Source organism: Myripristis murdjan, chromosome 9 (genome assembly GCF_902150065.1).
Source record: "Myripristis murdjan chromosome 9, fMyrMur1.1, whole genome shotgun sequence".
NCBI classification, from domain to species: domain Eukaryota; kingdom Metazoa; phylum Chordata; class Actinopteri; order Holocentriformes; family Holocentridae; genus Myripristis; species Myripristis murdjan.
In genome coordinates, this window is record NC_043988.1 from 35,074,783 (window position 1) to 35,094,609 (window position 19,827).

At 42.2% G+C, this 19,827-nt stretch overlaps 1 protein-coding gene across 3 annotated transcripts in view; it reads right to left on the minus strand.

Annotated features, from left to right (window-relative positions):
- The window catches only part of snx2 (sorting nexin 2), a 44,214-nt gene that overhangs the window by 12,399 nt on the left and 11,988 nt on the right, over window positions 1-19,827 (minus strand). For 2 of the 3 annotated variants that reach the window (XM_030059836.1, XM_030059838.1), the window contains exons 2-11: window positions 17,574-17,676; window positions 16,660-16,820; window positions 14,990-15,056; window positions 11,532-11,575; window positions 10,248-10,389; window positions 9,918-9,996; window positions 8,675-8,750; window positions 4,422-4,535; window positions 4,218-4,311; window positions 2,672-2,877 (exon numbers count right to left, since the gene is read on the minus strand). In XM_030059836.1, coding sequence (XP_029915696.1) covers window positions 2,672-2,877; window positions 4,218-4,311; window positions 4,422-4,535; window positions 8,675-8,750; window positions 9,918-9,996; window positions 10,248-10,389; window positions 11,532-11,575; window positions 14,990-15,056; window positions 16,660-16,820; window positions 17,574-17,676 — 1,086 coding nt within the window. The remainder of the gene's footprint in view (window positions 1-2,671; window positions 2,878-4,217; window positions 4,312-4,421; window positions 4,536-8,674; window positions 8,751-9,917; window positions 9,997-10,247; window positions 10,390-11,531; window positions 11,576-14,989; window positions 15,057-16,659; window positions 16,821-17,573; window positions 17,677-19,827) is intronic. The other variant, XM_030059837.1, reaches the window with a different exon arrangement.

Consider the following 19,827-nt stretch of genomic DNA (forward strand, 5'->3'; position numbering starts at 1 on the left):
AAAAGACGCCAAACAAGTAAAATATGAGCTAAAATAAGTAACAAAAGCAAAAAAAAAGAGATTTGTAAAATAAAATCAGATAAAGGAAAACAAAAACAGTGTAAAATGAAAAGCGGGGACGATCAAAGAGCAGCTACATGAAACCAAATGAAAGTGAATGTTGAAGATGTTGATACTGACAAACGCAGCTCTGCTCTGTTTGCAGGACTTTCCTACCTGAAGGTTTGTATCCCAGCAGCTTAAAGAACAGGCAGGACGGCTGAGTCAGCACAGGAGAAATAATTATGACGACCACACGCTCTACTGTACTCTACTGGACTCTACTGTACTCTACTGGACTCTACTGGGACCTGCAGGGCGGGGGCACTACGAGGCCACAGCCAATAAGAGAGGGTTTAGACAGTGATGTCACGCAGCGTGGAAATCCACCGATTTGATGTCACCTTGCGTTTCGAGAAGACGTCCTGCAACAGAACGGTCACGGGTTTAAGTGCCAGCCAATGAGCATCTGTGAGCAGCAATTTGAGCTGCCGTAGTGTCCTCCAGCAAAGCATTAAACGGGTAGCTGTGGCTTTGGAACTGCTGCTAAATCCAGTAAATGTGCACGTGAGCTGTCCTGCTGCTGGGGGTTCGACGCCTCCCCTGGTATTAAAGGTTAGGGGTTCAGTGCCTCATCTCACCTGCTTTTAGGGGTCCGACGCCTCGCCTGGCATTAGAGGTTAGGGGTTCAATGCCTCATCTCACCTGCTTTTAGGGGTTCGACGCCTCGCCTGGCATTAGAGGTTAGGGGTTCAATGCCTCATCTCACCTGCTTTTAGGGGTTCGACGCCTCGCCTGGCATTAGAGGTTAGGGGTTCAATGCCTCATCTCACCTGCTTTTAGGGGTTCGACGCCTCATCTGGCATTAGAGGTTAGGGGTTCAATGCCTCATCTCACCTGCTTTTAGGGGTTCAAATCCTCGTCTGGCATTAGAAGTTAGGGGTTCAAAGCCTTATCTGACCTGCTGTGAGGTGTTCAAAGCCTCGCCTGGCATTAGAGGTTAGGGGTTCAATGCCTTATCTCACCTGCTTTTAGGTGTTCAAAGCCTCGCCTGGCATTAGAGGTTAGGGGTTCAAAGCCTTATCTGACCTGCTGTGAGGGGTTCAAAGCCTCGCCTGGCATTAGAGGTTAGGGGTTCAAAGCCTTATCTCACCTGCTTTTAGGGGTTCAAAGCTTTGCCTGGTTTAAGGGGTTCAACATCTCCCCTTGTGCTAGTTTGATATCTTTAGTTTAATCTTTAGTTTGATATCTTGCCTCACCCAATGTTAGGGGTTCAATGCCTCACCTGGCATTAGAGGTTAGGGGTTTGACGCCTTATCTCTCCCGATGTTAGGGGTTCAATGCTGTTAGGGGTTGGACACCTCACCTGCTGTTAGGGGTTCGACACCTCACCTGGTGCTAGGGGTTTGATGCCTCACCTGGTATTTTCGGTTCAACGCCTCGCCTGCTGTTAGGGGTTAGGGGTTTGACGCCGTGCTCAACAGAACTTTGACTGTAGTTTTCAAGGTAAAGCAACACGTTCTTCAGTTGAGCAGATTTTGCTCACTAGTTCAGGGATTTAAACTAGCAACCATATGGCCACAAGCTTCCTTTTCTAACGTTTAGACTTCTGACAACTCTACACTGGGGGTGTCGCGATATACTGTGAGGTTTACAAAATGAAATACTGGCATCAGTGGTGGACAGTATTGAAGTGCATTTAACTGAGTACTGTACTTAAGAATGTATTTTTTGAGTATCTGTACTTTACTACAGTATTTGTATTTTAATGGAAACTTTTACTGCAAGTAACAAAGTTTGTTACTCGTTACTTTTCAGCACAGTTTTGAAGTCGGCTGTTGATTTTTGTGATTGGCCGCACGCCGTGTTCCTCACAGGGAAGAAACCAATCACAGCACACACACCTGCAGGAAATACACCATCCAGCTCTGTGAAGTCTCTACAGGCTCTCTGTATCATGGTGGTTCCAAAGCCTTATCTGCCCTGCTGCAAGCAAGGAGGTCATGAGGTTCTCTAAATGTACTGTGGAACCAATACAGCCATGCACTGATATTAAAAAGAAAATGTACTTTGGAATACTTGAATATTTTTTAAACGCAAGTACTCCAGAACATTAACCCAAGTAAAAATTTGACTGATGGAGGAATATTTGAGGATCTAGAGACGCAGAGGTCGGTGTCGGCCATGGAGTCTGCAGCTACTTGACTCTACTAAACTACCTCAGAGCAGAATGAAGCAGGACTACAGCTACAACTTGACAGCGATGACCAGGTGAACCTAACCTCCCATGAACAAGGTGGTAGTTGGAGTTTTTCTCACCTTAGTCTACTAAACTCCACTACAGACTGAAGCAGAACTAAACCTGGGTGTGGTTTTACCTCGACGGCGGCGATGAGGAGAACGTGGTCAACCAGCAGCTCGGAGAACAGGTAGAAGTCGGCGTTGGCCTGGTTCTTGTGGAGTTTATTTCTATCTTACTTTACTAAACTCTACTCCGCTAAATTCTACTCTATTTCAGAGCCGAACTAGAGCTTCAGAGCGGCGACGAGGTGACGCGCTCTCCCATAACCTCAGAGTTTGCCTTGTCCTCATGCAGTTTATTATTCTAACTGAATGCAGGTGGTGGTTTCACCTTGACGGCGGTGATGAGGCGGACGTAGTCTCCCAGCAGCTCGGAGAACAGGTAGAAGTCGGCGTTGGCCTGGTCCTGGTGCAGCTGGTCGATCTTCTCCTCCACCTCGGCCAGCTGGGACAGAGCCCGGGACAGAGCCGTGTGGTCCTCGCTGTTCCCCAGCATGGCCGCCGACTTGGCGAACAGCGCCGTGTTCACCGACAGCTCTGCACAGGGAGGGGGGACGGGGGGGCGTTTAGAGGGTGAACATGAGATCACGGTGCGGCTGAAACTGGATCTGAAGTATGCTCATGACGGATATGTGAGTTAGAATCTAGAATCTAACTCGCACATCGGCTTCTGTTCCCTCTCAAGCAACAAGAAAAGCAAACATCAGGCAAATCTGAAAACGTGTTCATGTGGACTCCAGTATCCTGGTTATGAGGTTTCTTTTTTCTTCTGTAATTTGTAGAGCGTGGTCTTTACCTGCTCTACCTGTAAAGCGCCATGAGATAACTTCTGTTGTGATTTGACGCTATATAAATAAAGATTGATTGATTGATTGATCTCCCAGTTTTGATTATATTCAGAATGTGGCGTTTACGTGGAACACAGAGAAATCATTATTCATATCCCCATGTATTAACAACAGTTGTTAATCTGATATTCCCCTAACTGTCATAAATCCCCCTTACGAAACAAAAATATATTGCAGTATATTGGAAAATATCATGTGATATATTAGATAATACATTTCCATATATGGGAACTAGTCTTTATATTTTCCAATATATTGCAATATCTGAAATGCGCAGTTACTTATGTATTATTCCATATATTAAAATATATTGATGCAATATATATAAACATATTGCATCAATATATGTTTCACCAATATATTATTCCATGTATTGCTAAGATATTTTCAAATACATAACATATAAATTTATTGTAATTCCATATATTAAATGTAATATATTGGTAAATATATTTTCTGCCATCTGTGGCTGTTGAAAATGAAACCACTTTTTTATAGCAGGTTAAGCACTATGAAATGCAAACATCACATTGCAGATTTGGCGTCTCCATCTCATTGCCAGCGACGGGAGAAGAGAACGCCAGAAAATATTCAACACCTCCTCCACTTTGACCGCCGTCGGGCTCTCACCTCCACCGAGGAGGACGAGCGAGCGGAGGATGAAGATACGCAGCAGTGACCGGTGGAATCAGCCACTTCTTTTGTTTGACTTGTCTGACTCGCGCTGCTGTGCATGCTGGGAAACTGGCATCCTGCGGCCTGTAAACTACAAACCGGCAGCGTTTCCATGCTTTTTCTAATCTAAACCGCAGAGTAGATTTAATTCTTTCATCACTGAGAGATAAAACTGTGTTTCTCCTCCAGGTGGCAGAACTGGGGTTTCTAAAAACCAGGATAACGGCTTATCCAGGCTTCTGAAGTCAGGATGTGATGTTTACATGTGCAAATACAAAAACGGGACGCTTCAAAACCCCGATCATAAACGGGACACTGAAGTCCACGTGATCAGGACGGGACGGGGGCGCTGACCTTTCCTGTGACAGACCAGAGACTCCACGCTGGCATGAAGTTTCCTCAGCTGGATGTCCAGGTTCTCAAACTGCTGCTGCTTCTCCTCAAACCACTGGCACACACACACACACACACACACACACACTTCAGTAAGTTTCCTCAGGTTCGGTTTGGTGAGGTGTAAATAAGAAAAACTCAGCGTGTGCGTGTTTTTCCCCTCACAGCGTCTGACTCGTTCATCTTGATGGTCATCTTGTTGACGGCGTCGGCCGCCTTGTTCACCATGCGGAGGAGCCCGGCGCTGCTCAGGGCCTGGGTGCTGACGGCCCGCGGCAACTGGAAACACACACACACACACACACACACACAGTTGGTTTCACTGGAGGAAACACACACATTCCAGTCCCTTAAACCAAAAACAAGTTTCCTTTATTTTTTCTTTTTTCTATTTTCTTCCATTTTTGTCTTGGACTCTCTCCCTGCTGGAGATTTATTCTGCATAAAGCAAAGCCAGAAAGATGTCACGGTAACCATGGTAACAACGTCCGGCCCTCCGTCACCTGTGTGTCAGGTAGTGAGGAGGTTAAGAGCCCGGTGCAACACACACAAGCAAAACAGAACATACACAAAAAAATAAAAAAAACAAAAAAACTTAAAATACACATGAACAGAGTTGGTTTTGATTGAAGCAGATTTGGATAAAATAAAATTTTCTAGATGTTGGATGTATAAATGTCCCCGATCATGAAACTGAACATGACAGCAGGTAAACGACAAAGGAAAATTAACTTTGTATCCAGGTCAGGATGTAAAGATGAGCTGTGATTTCCTTCTTTCATTCATTCTTCAATTCAATCTTTTTGTTTTGTTTCTCTTGTTTTTTTTTTTTTTTGTTTTTTTTTTCCTCTCCTGTTTTTTTAAGCTCTTTCTCCTTATTCAACATTTTAGTTTAGTTTTTCCTAATTTTTCAGTTTTTGTTGCCGTGTCTGTATTCGTCCTCTTATGCATGCAATTCTATTTTTCTTTCATTTATCGATTTTCAATTTGTCTTTTGGATTCTATTTTTTTTTTCCTGATCCTTTCTTCCTCATTGACGCTCTCTCTATCTCACCCTCTTTCATTCAGGCGTTGCTTGTTCCTCTTCCTCTCACTGAGTTTTTCTATTCCTCTTTTCGATTCTTTTCACTTCTCCGTTTAGTTTCCCTTGATTTGTCTTGTCTTTATTTCATTCATTTTCTTTTCGTATTTCCCTTCCTCACTTCCCGAGTCCGTCTCTCTCAGTTTGCCCTCTTTTTTCCCGCTTTGCCTTTTATCTCTATTTCATTTTTTCTTTTCTTTTCTTTTCTTTTCTTTCCATGTATTTTTTCCACTCTGGTTCTCTGACTGTCCCTCATTCAGTCTCTTTTTTCTGCTCCTCTTCGTCTTGTACTCTTTTCCTCTCTCTCTCTCTCGCCTTCTCTCTTCGTCCTTGTTTCTCCTTTTATCTCTCCATCTGGCCTCCGTCCCTCCTCTCCTCGCTCTGTCTCTTTTCCTTCCCTCTCCTCTGACACTAATGCTGCCTGAGCTGTGGGCTTTTCTCACCTCCCATACATTTCAAACCCGCGGCCCGGCGGCTCCGCTGGCGGCGCCCCTCGCCGGGCGGCGTTACGTGCCGCGCTGCTCTAAACGCCCCGAACACGCCTCCACGTCACTCTGGAAATAGGCTCATTTTTCTTAATTCCTGAAAAGTTTACTTTTTCCGGACGTACGAGGTTCCCCCCTGACGGTGGAGCAAATTTAACCCCCCTCCCTCCCCCCCTCCTCAAATAGGCTACAATCTCATTTAATGGGAAAGGCAGCGGCGGGGGACGCCTCGGTCCCCGGGGCCCGCAGGGGACGAGGCAGGAGGGTAAATGAGAGGAGGTGGGGGGGGGGTAAAAATAGCTTTCAATTGCAGTCCTGTCCCATTTGTACCCCCTCAGCACCCCCCCGCCCCCCCTCCTCTGGCTGTGTTTCATTAAGCGGGCCGGACGGACCGACACGCTCGGTCAAGCGTCCGACCGATTCATCTGTTAAATCGGTGACACGGGGCCATTTATTCTGCACCCGGCGCCCGCCAACACAATCCCACCGCGTTTAAGGTGAGGGGGGTGGAGTGTGTGTGTGTGTGTGTGTGTGTGTGTGTGTGTTAAAGACGGGCCGGCTGACAAACGAAACATAACAGAGGATTTAGTCGGGCTGGACGATAAAGCAGGGAAACAGAAAATGCCCGAGGCTCTTAAACCCGCAGGCAGTTTTCGCCGCTGACCTGAAGGAAAACAGGAAGTTCAGGACGAATTCAAACTGATTTTTGGGGTTTTTTTAGAGGAAGCATTTTTTTGTCAGGTGAGGCCTTGTCGCTCCACTCCCAGGCAACACACACGGCAACATCTGCTGGGCTCAACCTCAGTACAAACAAAACTAAAGAAATAATCTGAGCCGTGCGCTGACAGGGAGGAAGCCGACCCATTTTTCCAAATTTCCAGGAGTGCAAGTTTCTGAAGACCTCACCTGGAGCCACGACACACCTGATCATGAAGGCCCGCCTGAGGACGCTGAAGACGTCCACAGAAGCTGCTCATCACCGTCTACAGGTGAACCACTGACAGTGCTCTTGATGAACAGCACAGGTGCAACACAAGCAGATGGACACGTGCAGTTCACCTGAGCAATATTAATTAATTTATTTATTTATTATTGTGCCATACAGTGGTCCCTCGTTAATCGCAGGAGTTAAAAATAACCCGCAATAGGCAAAATCAGCGAAGTAGTCAGCTTTATTTTTTTTTTACAATTATTCTAGATGTTTTAAGGCTGTAAAATATGAAGGACGAAAAATGGCAAAACAATAAATAAATGAATAAATAAATAAATACACATATAAATATATAAATGCATAAATAATTAAATTAATAAATATTATTTCTACATGTATTTATTTATTTATTTCTGTTTTTATTCATGCATTTATTTATTTATTTGTGTATTTATACGTGTATGCATGTATTTATTTATTCATTTCTACGTTTATTTATTTCTACATTTATTTATTTGCGTATTTATATATTTATTTTTACATTTATTTATTTAGATTTTTATTTATTTCTACATTTATTCATTTATTTATTCCTTCATTTATTTCTACATTTATTTATTTAGATTTTTATTTATTTCTACATTTATTCATTTATTTATTCCTTCATTTATTTATTCCTTCATTTATTTCTACATTTATTTATTTATTCCTACATTTATTTCTGTATTTCTACATTTCCACATTTATTTATTTCTGTATTTCTGTGTCGTATGTTAATGAGGTGGGCGGTTCTTACATTACACCTGTACACCTGTGTATTATTTTAACTTTTATTTATGCCCTTTTTATGCTGATTTTTGGTGCCGCAGATGTAATTTCATTGTGTTTTTATATACAATGACAATAAATATCTATCTATCTATTTGATGACATCATCAGCTTTCCCGCGGCGCCCCCCTCAGGCCAAACATTTGATGTGCACACAACACGTCTCAATGTAGTGGAAGGACCGCCGGGTCATTTTCTGAGCGTCCTCCCCCACGAGTGAACCCTCTCCATTTTTGGTGTCGTCATCACCACCTTTCCTCTAGCGCCCCCCTCTGGCCAAAATGTCAAGTTTGATATCTCACAGCGTACTGGACAGATTTCAGAGAAAGACGTAAAAGAGGGTGAACCCTGTCATCACTGGTGACCTAATGACCTTTCCAGCTGTGTGTTTTTAACGTTATAATTATATAAACTCCTCCAAATGTCACCACAGCTTTTCAAAATAAAATGCAGTTGCGGCTATTAAATGCAGTAAAATGTGATTTAAGTGTCTAAAGAGGCCGACTGTCAGTACCTGCACTTCATTAAGTTAATAAGTCTTTTAATTTGAAAAGAAAGAATTTCAAAGATGAGTTATGGGCCTTTTAATGTTTATTCATGTTATCTGATCAAAATCTGTATCTGTATGTTTCATTTTCCATATTTATTATTTCATCGGTATATCTTACATTTCTTACATTTCAACACTTAAACACCTCATATTCTTAGGCTACTTTATTGTATATACTTAGCCCTCATTGTCTTTAGAGTAATATTTTGCATATTTAGTCTCTATTGTATATACTTTTAATTTTAATGGTAATTTTTTTTTTTTTTTTAAATGTTTTTATTGATGATGCGGCTGTAACGTGTGAATTTCCTAGTTTGGGATCAATAAAGTATACCTATCTATCTATCTATCTATCTATCAAAAATATGAATGGTTGTTTATTAATGGTTGTTTATTGGCCTCCTGTCATTTTGGAAAAGCGGCTCCTGGGCAAAGCGAGCCTCCAGGGTGAAACAACATGTATTTATAATTTAACTGATAAAGGTATGATAATAATGTCGCCTCTGTTTGGTGGAGTTTTGTGTCGAGTTTTGAGTTTGGTACCTCGGAGCTTTCCAGAAACTGCAGGACGTCCGGATCCTTGAGCAGGACGGGGTGTTTGACCGTCCTCATCAGGTACCTGCGCCAAAGAGAACAAACACAGGCCCGTCACCGACCGCCAGTGGAGCTCTGAGTCTGATCAGTTTTACAATAAATACAAAAAATAATAATAATAATAATAAAAAAATAAATAAATAAAAAAACACCAATACCGGCACAGTGTTGTGATAATAACCACAAAATAATTAATAAAATAACAACCAGCAGGGTCTTTGAATGAATGAATGAATGAATGAATGAAGGCTTTATTTTGAACATGTGAAAAAACAAACAAACAAACAAACAAACAAACAAACATTATTTCCACAGGAACATTTTTCCAGCTATTTTTTTTTTTTTTTGAGCGCTGGGTGTCGAGCCTTCACTAAGATTCTGCCTGATGGGAAATACACTGACTTTAATGAAAACTGTTTCCTGTGTGTGTGTGTGTGTGTGTGTGTGTGTGTGTGTGTGTGTGCGTCTTGAACGATTTCCCTTCACCACAAACCAGAACTTTTTTTTTTTCCTCTCCATATTTTTCATGAATGGAAATCTTTTCTTCATTAATTTAACTCACATCCAGCACACTGTTTTCCACCGTGTGTGTGTGTGTGTGTGTGTGTGTGTGTGTGTGTGTGTGTGTGTGTCCATCAGTGTGGAGTTCTGCAGCTCTGAGCTCCGTCAGCTGTCACTGGCTGACCTTCCTGTCAATCACAGCCCAACAGTAAAGGGCAGCAGAATGTCAGCCCCGCCCACAAACTGACGCGCACTCCCCCCACCAAACTCATCTTTATTCAGTTCATCAGGATGAACACACACACACACACACACAGACACACACACACATATAAACACTGTGTGTGTGTGTGTTGTGATAATGATGTATCTAATATTTGTGCTTTAACCTTTCAGGTAGTAAAGATCTGAGCATGGTGATCTTTACTGTGTGTGTGTGTGTGTGTGTGTGTGTGTGTGTGTGTGTGTGTGTGTGTGTCACCATCACTGCTACCTGAGTTAATATATTAAAAAAGTTCATTTTGTTCACAGATCATCACTGAACTCATTTGTTTGTGGATTTTCCTCTTTTCTGCTTTTCTATTTTATTCCATTAAAACATGAGAACATGTATATGTGTTTTCTGTGTGTGTGTGTGTGTGTGTGTGTGTGTGTGTGTGTGTGTGTGTGTGTGTGTGTGTGTGTGTCACACCTCTCCAGGGCAGATCTCCTCTTCTCCACGAACTCGTTGGACGACTGGTCCTCCTTCCCCACCTTCACCTTCGTCATTCCTGAGGAGGAGGGGAGGCGCGGCTCGTTAACACTAATTAACATAACTAATTAGCATAACTCATTATTATTCATTATACCTCAACACATTTCATTTGTCTCTACACACATTTTTCAATTATTCTCTGCATTTATTCTCATACTTTTCATTCATGGGACTTTAAATGTGAAAAAATATGAACGAGGGCCGCACACTCTCCTCTCCTTGCAGGGCTTTTAATTTGACATGTTTTTTTTTTTTTTTTTTCCTTACCCACGATGCTTTTCTCCGGCGCGGGAGGCACGATGTAGCCGACGTGCAGATACTTAGAGGCCAGTTTGCTGTGCAGCCCCAGGAAGTCACTGAAACGCCTCTTCACCGAGAACTCGCCCTGCTTAAAGACAGACAGGGAGGTCTGAGAGACAGACAGGGGAGGGGGGGGGGGGAGAGGGGGGGAGGGAGAGAGAGACAGGGAGGGAGAGAGGGAGGGGGGGAGACAGAGAGAGAGAGGGAGAGAGAGAGAGAGAGAGAGAGAGAGAGAGAGAGAGAGAGAGGGAAAGAGACAGACAGGCAGAGAGAGAGAGACAGAGAGGGAGAGAGAGAGAGAGGGAAAGAGACAGACAGGCAGAGAGAGAGAGACAGAGAGGGAGAGAGAGAGTCAGGCAGAGAGAGAGAGACAGAAAGGGAGAGAGACAGACAGGCAGAGAGACAGACAGGCAGAGAGAGAGAGACAGAAAGGGAGAGAGAGAGTCAGGCAGAGAGACAGACAGGGAGAGAGAGAGAGAGAGACAGTTAGTATCAGTGTTTATCACATGAAGTCTGTTGTGTCTCTGCTGTGTGTCTGTTAGTAAATAAAGAGTGAAAGTGAAGCAGCTTGTTGTGGTGTGTGTGTGTGTGTGTGTGTGTGTGTGTGTGTGTGTGTGTGTGTGTGTGTGTGTGTGTGTGTGTGTGTGTGTGTGTGTGTGTGTGTGTGATCGGGTTGATCAGTTGCTGTGACTCAGTAAAGTGTCGAGTTCAAAAGTTTAAAAACATCAAAACGTCCTTTTTCTTTTTCTTTTTTTTTTTTTTTTAAACATCAACACGTTCATGTGCTGTTTCCACGATGCGTTCACTGAACCTCAGAACTCTGAAACCACCTGACGGACGCAGAGCCTTGCTCGCAGCGTGCGGCCAATCACATTTTAGAAAAGAAAAAAAAACATGCATAAAAGTAACAGCAGCCTCCGTGCAAACGCAGAGAGGCCAAAGAAACAACAAAGAAACATCTGTCCACATCTGGAGGTTTCAACGGGACGTCCTGCGAGCCGCCAGGGGCTATTTTCTAAAACATTAATTATGATACAAATTTTCTGATTTTTATGAGACAAGAAAAATAAAAGAAATTAAAAATATTTATGAAGCAAAAAAAAAAAAAAATAAAACAAGAAAAGTGTGTGAGTTGATGTGTTTTATTATAAATAAAATATATTAGAATAAAATAAATAAAACTGAAAATTGATATTAGAGAAACTTCACTGCGTGTGTTTTTTTCCTGTCATCGTGCATCACAGGACTTACCTTGGTAGTCACTTTGTAGGCCATGTAGGCGTTCATCCCGTCACCTGATCACACACACACACACACACACACACAGGAAGAGATAGACAGTTGCTTGGCCAGTTTCAGATGTTTTATCACTTTTTGCTTGTTGGTATTTACATGACATCGCATCTGAGACACACACACACACACACACACACACAGGTGCCTCCTTCCTTCATATTTGCACAACATGACAGAGTGAGTCTCCACAGAGGAACAGTGCACTGCAAAAAGTCAAAATCTTACTAAGATTATTTGTCTTATTTCAAGTCAAAATGTCTTATTACTAGTCAAAATATCTCATTACACTTAAAATAAGACATGATCACCTCAGAAGTAACTTGTTTTTAGACAATTTTCACTTGTTTCAAGCAAATTTTTACTACAAGTAAAAATTTGCTTGTTCCATTGGCAAAATTTGTTTCTTGTTTCAAGCTAATTTTCACTTGTTTTAAGTGAAAATTTGCTTGAAACAAGTGAAAATTGTCTAAAAACAAGTTACTTCTGAGGTGATCATGTCTTATTTTAAGTGTAATGAGATATTTTGACTAGAAATAAGACATTTTTGACTTGAAATAAGACAAATAATCTTGGTAAGATTTTGACTTTTTGCAGTGTGTGAACACACTCCCAGCTGCTCAGACTGCTCAGACTGGTCAGACTGGTTCTCAGGTTCTCATGTAGTTTCTGGCTCGGAGCTGATCAGCGTTTCCTCGTTTGGTTTGTTTTTTTGGACACAAACACAAAAAGGTGGAAATCAGAATTCCACTTCCACCAGATGGGACACCTGATACGTTTATTTATATGAAATCTGAAGTGACACCCTGTCAGCTCTGTGTGCAGTGAGAGCCGTGTGTCTGTCACTTTGGGGATTTTCAGTTTAAAGGCTCGTCTGTGGGCTTAGTAGCTCTACAACCCTCGGGTTTATTTTCAAAATAAATTAGATTAACCTGAAATATGTACATAACAAACAGGACTGCAGTGATGTGATATATGTGCAGATTTCTCTCACGGAAGCTGCTCCATGTGGCATTAAAATACCAAAATCAGTCATCAGCACATAAATCTGCTGTTGTTGCTTTACGGCACAGAACAGGAAGAGGGCGCTGTTCTGCAGGAGCCGCAGCTTCTGGAAGCTTCTGGCAGAGGGAGGAAGGAGAGAATGACTGATGGACAAAAAAAAAAATTCACAAGAGGGGGGACAGGAAGCAAAGGGGCTGATGGGAAATGTAGTTCTTAAGGTGGAGGAACACGAGCGCTGCCAGGCGGCTGCAGCAGGCGCTCCTTAGTTTACAGTCACGGGGCAGAAACAGTGACTGGACGGTGATACATGCATAAATTAAAAATTACACATATTGCACCTTTAAGTGTCTCAACAGATACTTCTTCCCACAAAGTTTGATGACTTTTCCAAAACCAAAAGCATGAAGGAGAAATGCCTTAATATGTCCTTAGTTTTACCTTACATCGCCCCTGAACACACACACACACACACACACACACACACACACACACACACGCACACACACACACACACACACACACTTTAACGACACCCTTCATTTCAAGATGAAACCAACTCATTCAGCTACAGATTAGGTAGAAAATCCAGATGATGCACATCAAAATTTCATAATCCATGCACAAACCCCCCGTAATTCTTTAAAAAAAAAAAAAAAAAAATCTTTAAAACTGTTTTTCGTCTGACTTTTTCAAACTACGACGACGTATTAGGGCCACAGTTGGGATCATATTTTTTTTCCCTACCCTGCCTGATCTTCAAAACTCAAGTGAGGGTGTATTTTCTAGAAGACAGCTGGGTGTTTATTTTGATAATTATTATTATTATTTTAATAACTCAGTCATAAATCCTGTTAAGCACCTCATTTTTTAATTCATGCACTGAGCTTCTAAATTTTAAGTGTTTAACACCGAGTGATCCTGTTTCCCGGTGCGAGTCACGGCTCTTCATGACGGTGACGTTGTGATATTTTTAAAATTGTACGTGTTGCACCTTTTCTGTGTTTCAACAGACAGCTGAAACATTTTTCATTTGTTCCTGCAAAATTATGACTTTTCCCTTGACTTTTCCATCACCAACAGTATGCAGGAGAAATGCCTTAATATGTCCTTAGTTTTACCTTACATTGCCCCCGAACACACACACACACACACACACACACACACACACACACACACACACTCTTTAATGACACCATTCATTTCAAGACTAAACTCCTTCATATTAAGTAGAAAATCCAGATGATGCGCATCAAAATTTAATAATCCATGTATAAATCGCCCTTTTTTAAATCTTTTTTCTAAAAACCTCATTAAACCCCTTTTTTGTCGGGATCTTATTAAGAATATCTTTCAGTGTTAAAGGAATATTCCATCATTTTGGGCAATACCCCCTTTTTCCCAACTCTTCCCCAGACTGAGACCAGATGTTGGACACCATTTCCACCTCTGGACGTCCACTGGTTCACTTCCTGTGGGTAGCATTTCCTGTTAGCTTAGCATAAAGACTTGAAGTCTATGGGAGTTGTTAGCCTGGCTCAGTCAAAGTGACAAAATAACCCCTCCAGCGGCTCTGAAGCTGCTAAAACCCACCTCTTCTCACTCGCATTTCCTTGCGCTTAGATCTTCCCCAAGGTTATTCCCTTGACTTTTTCTTCTATTTTATTCTGGTTCTCTCAATGCACTTTGTGCAAATTGCACTTTTACTAGAGTAATTGTCTTTGTTTGTTTTTTGCTGTTCTACCTCACCTCACCTCTTCAGACAAGCCTATGCACTTTAATCTTGGGACTGGAATGACATTACTGTTGCACCTTACTGTTGTTTTATGTATTGCACTTTGTTTTTCATTGATTATTATGTTTTATTGATTGTTTTTATTGTCCTTTTGTACGGTGACCTTGAGTGTCCTGAAAGGCGCCTTTAAATAAAATGTATTATTATTATTATAATTATTATTATTATTATTATTATTATTACCTATTCCTGCGAATTTGTTTTTACTGTGAAGCACTTATCTGTGCCTGTACACCTGTTTTTTTACTGTGCACTTATTTTTTACTGTGAAGCACTTTGGTTCAGCTCACTGTTGTAAATGTGCTATAGAAATAAACATGACTTGACTTGATTCACTCAGTGGATCATGTGGATTTGAAGTAGACCTCTAAAACTGTATTCCTGAAAAAAGCCCTCTTTGTAAAATAACTTGATTTGTCGCTGCTCAAAATGTTGGAATATCCCTTTAACACTGAGTGATCCTGTGTCCTGGTGTGACTCTTCGTGATGGCTCTTCCTTCACGGTTTGGTCACGTTTTCAGTGCAACAAGCGGAGAAAACCCCCCAAAACAAACCCTGTGCTGTACTCCTGAAGAGTCCTGTTTGTCTCTGAGATGCCAGAACGTTCCGGAGAACTCACCGACTTTCTCCGGGTCGGACACTGCTATGTGAATGTCGAACGAGTCGCCGCCCTCCTCCTCTTCAATCTGCAATGAAACAGGGACCGTCAGTGACTCTTTAAAAAAAAAAAAACAAACGTCACATTTCAAAGTAAAAGGCTGCCGAACTGCAGTTTCTCCTCTGATTCAGATCTGGCCTTAAGGCACGTGGGTTCAACCACTTTTTATCTTTCTAATCATTTTTGGACTCTGATTGGGGCTTTTATTTTTGAAGGCCGGTTTTTCGTCCCACACTCCTTTGTAAAAATGGGAACCGGGAGAATATGCTCGAAGATTCTCCTAGAGGTCACTAGAGGTCATTTTCTGCAGTGAAATGGCTGCTATGGGGGCCAACATCATCACACAGGAATCAAATGTGGCTCATTGAATCCACAAGAGTCTCAGCTTTCCAGTCAAAGCAACTGATGCAGCTCCAAGACTGTTTAGGCCCCAGTCTGCACACACACACCATTTTACAACAGGCCACAAGAACACATGTGGACTGCAGGCTTTGGGGCCCAAACTGCATGGGATTAGCAGAAGGTGGGCGTGTCTGCAGAGGGGAGAGAACCCATTTTCATTCACACATCTGGAGGTCAGAGGTCAAGGGACCCCGCTGGAAACAGACATGACAGTATTCACCATCACCAAAATTAACCAAATATTAGAGCGACATTTAGCCTCCATGCTAACAACCAGCATGACCTGCTTGGTAGCAACAGATTCCTTTGGTTGTCTTGTTTCATGTGACACCAGCATCTTTACATCAATTCAGTGATAAAGTCAATTAAAAAAAAAAAAAAAAAACTGCAATACTTAGTGATATTTTTCCCACCCCTACTTCACACTGTGCAGCCTTTCTATGTAGGTAAGCTCATGCATTAACCCTCCTATGTTTAACATCTCTAAATAAAGGATTAACATCATTTTTTTTTTTTTTTGGTTAATATTTAATGAGTTTTCCTAATGTAATGGGTACTACTGGATAAACATGAAATTCACATGATGATATGTTTTCAATGTCCTGTTCACACTTTGTAACGCATTGGTTATTAATGACAAAAATCTGTACTTAGAAATAATATAAAGCCATTAAAACACCAAAAATTAATATTTCTTTCCAATTTTAGGTCAAACAGTGAGATTTTATGGTGATTTGCATATTTTTCCATAGTGGCGTAAGGGGGGTTATGTTTTATTTAAAGGGCTATTTAGGTCGTCAACAAAGAAACATAAAGTATTTGACACATAAACTTTGGTAATAATTTTAGTTATAATAATTTTGTGGAGGTTTAAACTGCTGGGGTCAAATTTAGCCCAAACATGAAAGATGTTAGTGAATTGGAACATAACAGGAGGGTTAAATTGCTCTTTGTGTAACGGCTGACTGTTTTTTTGACTGACTGGTTTGTGCTCATCAAGTGAACGTCTGGACGCTTCATCGGTCTGCACTTATTCACATTTGATTTGGGTGCGTTAGAAATGTTACTTTTGTTCTCTTGAGACTGTATGACAGAGTTTGTTTGTTTTTTTGTTTTTTTTCTGGGGTGTTTGTGAATGCATCGTGAACTTGGAGTCGCTATGGAAACACAAGAGAGTGGTTCCTCTGCGGGTTCTCTGCCTTCACTGTTTGACGCCGCACCACGCTCACCTCGTCGAAGGAGGAGTGTGTGAACATGTCGTCGTGGGCGTGGCCGATGCGCGGCGTGATGACGGAGGTGGGCGGGGTGATGGGGGTGATGGCGGGCGACGGGCCGTCCGACAGCAGGACGTCTCTCTCCGGACTGTCCAGGGAAACTTCCTCTGTCGCCTCTGACACACACACACACACACACACACACACACACACACACACACACACACACACACACACACACACACACACACAGAGGCTGAGGGTGAGTCTGGGGAGCATCTTAATATTTTAGCAGAGCTTTCAGTTCACACACACACACACACATATCAGCAAAGCGATCAGGGTGTGTTGACCCTGACTGGATCCTCTGAGTCTGACGTGTGTGTGTGTGTGTGTGTGTGTGTGTGTGTGTGTGTGACATACAGCCACAAACAAAAACAGGAAAAACTGATTAATGCATCCAGTTAATGTGCTGGTGACTTTATTCATGTTCTTTAATTTTGATCTATGAGTTTGTAACTCAAACCCACATAACCATAAAACCATAAATACCAAGAAAAATGATCATAAAAGAAAAAAAACACAGACAAATATATAAATTGACTATAAAGACACAAAGACAATAAAAAAAAATACTGATGTACCTGAAAACTAGAGTTCAGTTAACCCACGGTTCAGTTTATATTGTATATATGAGGAAAAAAAACAATGTTCCCTGTATTTTGTCTTATTTGTAAAAAATAATGTCTTAATGTCTTCGACTATTCAAAACAAAAACATTAAAATACTTTCAGGATATTCATTAATTCATCAGATATGAGACTTTCCAAAGTCTGGGAGGAAATACCTCAACATGTTTCAGTGTTCAGTGGTGAGTGTGTGTGTGTGTGTGTGTGTGTGTGTGTGTGTGTGTGTGTGTGTGTGTGCACCTGCAAACAGATCCTCGGGGTCGTCGTCAAACAGAGAGTCCTGTTTGGGTCCGTTGGAGTTTGTGCTGACATCTTCAGCAGGGAGACTGGCTGGTCCTGACTGCTCACACACACACACACACACACACACACACACACACACACACACACACACACGTTACACGCTGACTGACAGTATCAGGATCAGACAGCATCACTGCAGGAATCAAACCTTCACTGATCTGTCAACATCCTCTCTCATGCACCCGTCCCTTCAAAATAAAAGTCTGCCTCTCTCCCAAACTGAGGGACTGATGCTTCCCTGCACCGCGCCCCGCCCACACTTCCTGTTTCAACAGGAAACACATCAAATCAACAAAGTAAGAGTCCATTTCATGGGCTCTTTAAAGTGTCATGGATTATTACTTTAAAGGAATATTCCAACATTTTGGGCAAATTCCTCTTTCCCCGACTTCTCCAGACTGAGACCAGATGTTGGACACCATTTCCACCTCTGGACGTCCAGTGGCTCACTTCCTATAGGTAGCATTTCCTGTTAGCTTAGCATAAAGACTTGAAGTCTATGGGAGTCGTTAGCCTGGCTCCATCAAAGTGAAAAAAATAAAGCTGACAGCGAATCGGAAGACGGGATTTTTCCCAAAACACTGGAGTTTTCCTTTAAGACGCTTCCTTCATAAAGTTGGTTTGACATTGGCTCTGTAGACGTGACGCTGTGTGTGCAGTAGTGATGGGCGATATGGACTAAAAATTTTATCACGATAATTTCTGGCATTTATTGCGATAACGATAAAAGTGACGATAAAAAATATAAAACAATTCAACTCCATCTTTTTGACTACAAATCTATCACCGCATTCAGTCTTGAGAACCCCACAAATACTGCTCAAAAATAATACTTACTGTAGTCAAATACGCTACTAAACTATACCAATTAAGTTTAAGTAGTACACCTGTACTGCATCCTTTGTAATCACCGCTTTTTTGCAAACTTTGCATATGACAAATGTTTGCTCCACGTCAGACTTACTGTAGCCAAACCAGTTCCAGATAATCGAGCTGGAGCCTCGTTTAGCAACGAGCTCTTCACTATCAGCCCCGCCTTCCTCCATGCTTGTTATTGTGCTACACGCAGTGTTGCCAACTCCTCAGTAAGGAAAGTAGCTATTGGCTGTCCTAAAAGTCGCTAGAAGTCGCCAAATGACGTCATCGCCTAATTTGCATAATTGACAATTTGCACGTGATTGTAATGGACGCTGTAGGAGAATAACGTCGTGGGAGAGACAAAAAGTGAGTAAAAAACATCCTAAATATGTTTTAGAACTACAAATTTACGGGAAGGGCGGGACCAACAGCGGCTTTGCGCATGCGCGATTCATCTGCTGCCTGGCCGCAGAGTGGTGGGTCTCCTCTCTGCTCCTCTCCTGACTGCAGCTGCCTGCGACTGCCGCGCGCGGCTCGAGGCTGTGACCACCTGTGAGGACTTTGGGGCGGGGGAGGGGCTCGCGGCAGCACCCGCTGCTCACTGAGAACAGGAACTGCAAAGGAACGATACGTGCTTTCATGTCAGTTTCCAAAATACAAGAAGTCTCCAGTAACACCAGGAAAAGTCGCTAGATTTGTCGCTAGTCGCTTTTGACAAAAAAGTTGCCATGGGGAGTTGGAAAGTCGCCAGATTTAGCGAGAAAGTCGCCAAGTTGGCAACACTGGCTACATGTGTGAGCTGCCGGCTGCCAGCGGCGAGTGCGTTGCGCACGTAATTACGTCATCAACAGGAGTTTATCGTTATTATCGCGAGATGACATTTTCTTACCGTGGGGAATTTTTTTGACGATATATCGCAAACGATAACATATCGCCCATCCCTAGTGTGCAGCACGAGCAACAGCAGCTGATTGGCTGATTATAATTTGGATAAAAGATGAAAGGTTTGATTCATTTATCCTGTAGAAACACCAAACACTGTCTGATTCCAGCTTCACTGAGATGCTAAAATCGCCTCCCCTCGTTCATTTCTTTATGAAATTAATGCTGTGAGGTTGTTTTTTTTTTGGCTGCTGGTCCAACTAAAGAAGACTTGTGACGTCACTTTGGGCTCCGATCACGTCGCATCAGACCTGGACTTTATTTTTCACTAAACGATTCATCCGTCACTCAGTTCCATTTTGCAAAACATCTTGTGCTCAGAGCGCTTTTATTGTGAAAGGAGCAAAGTCTCGGAAGTCTGTTTGTCTGATTCTCTGTGTTTCTGCTGTGT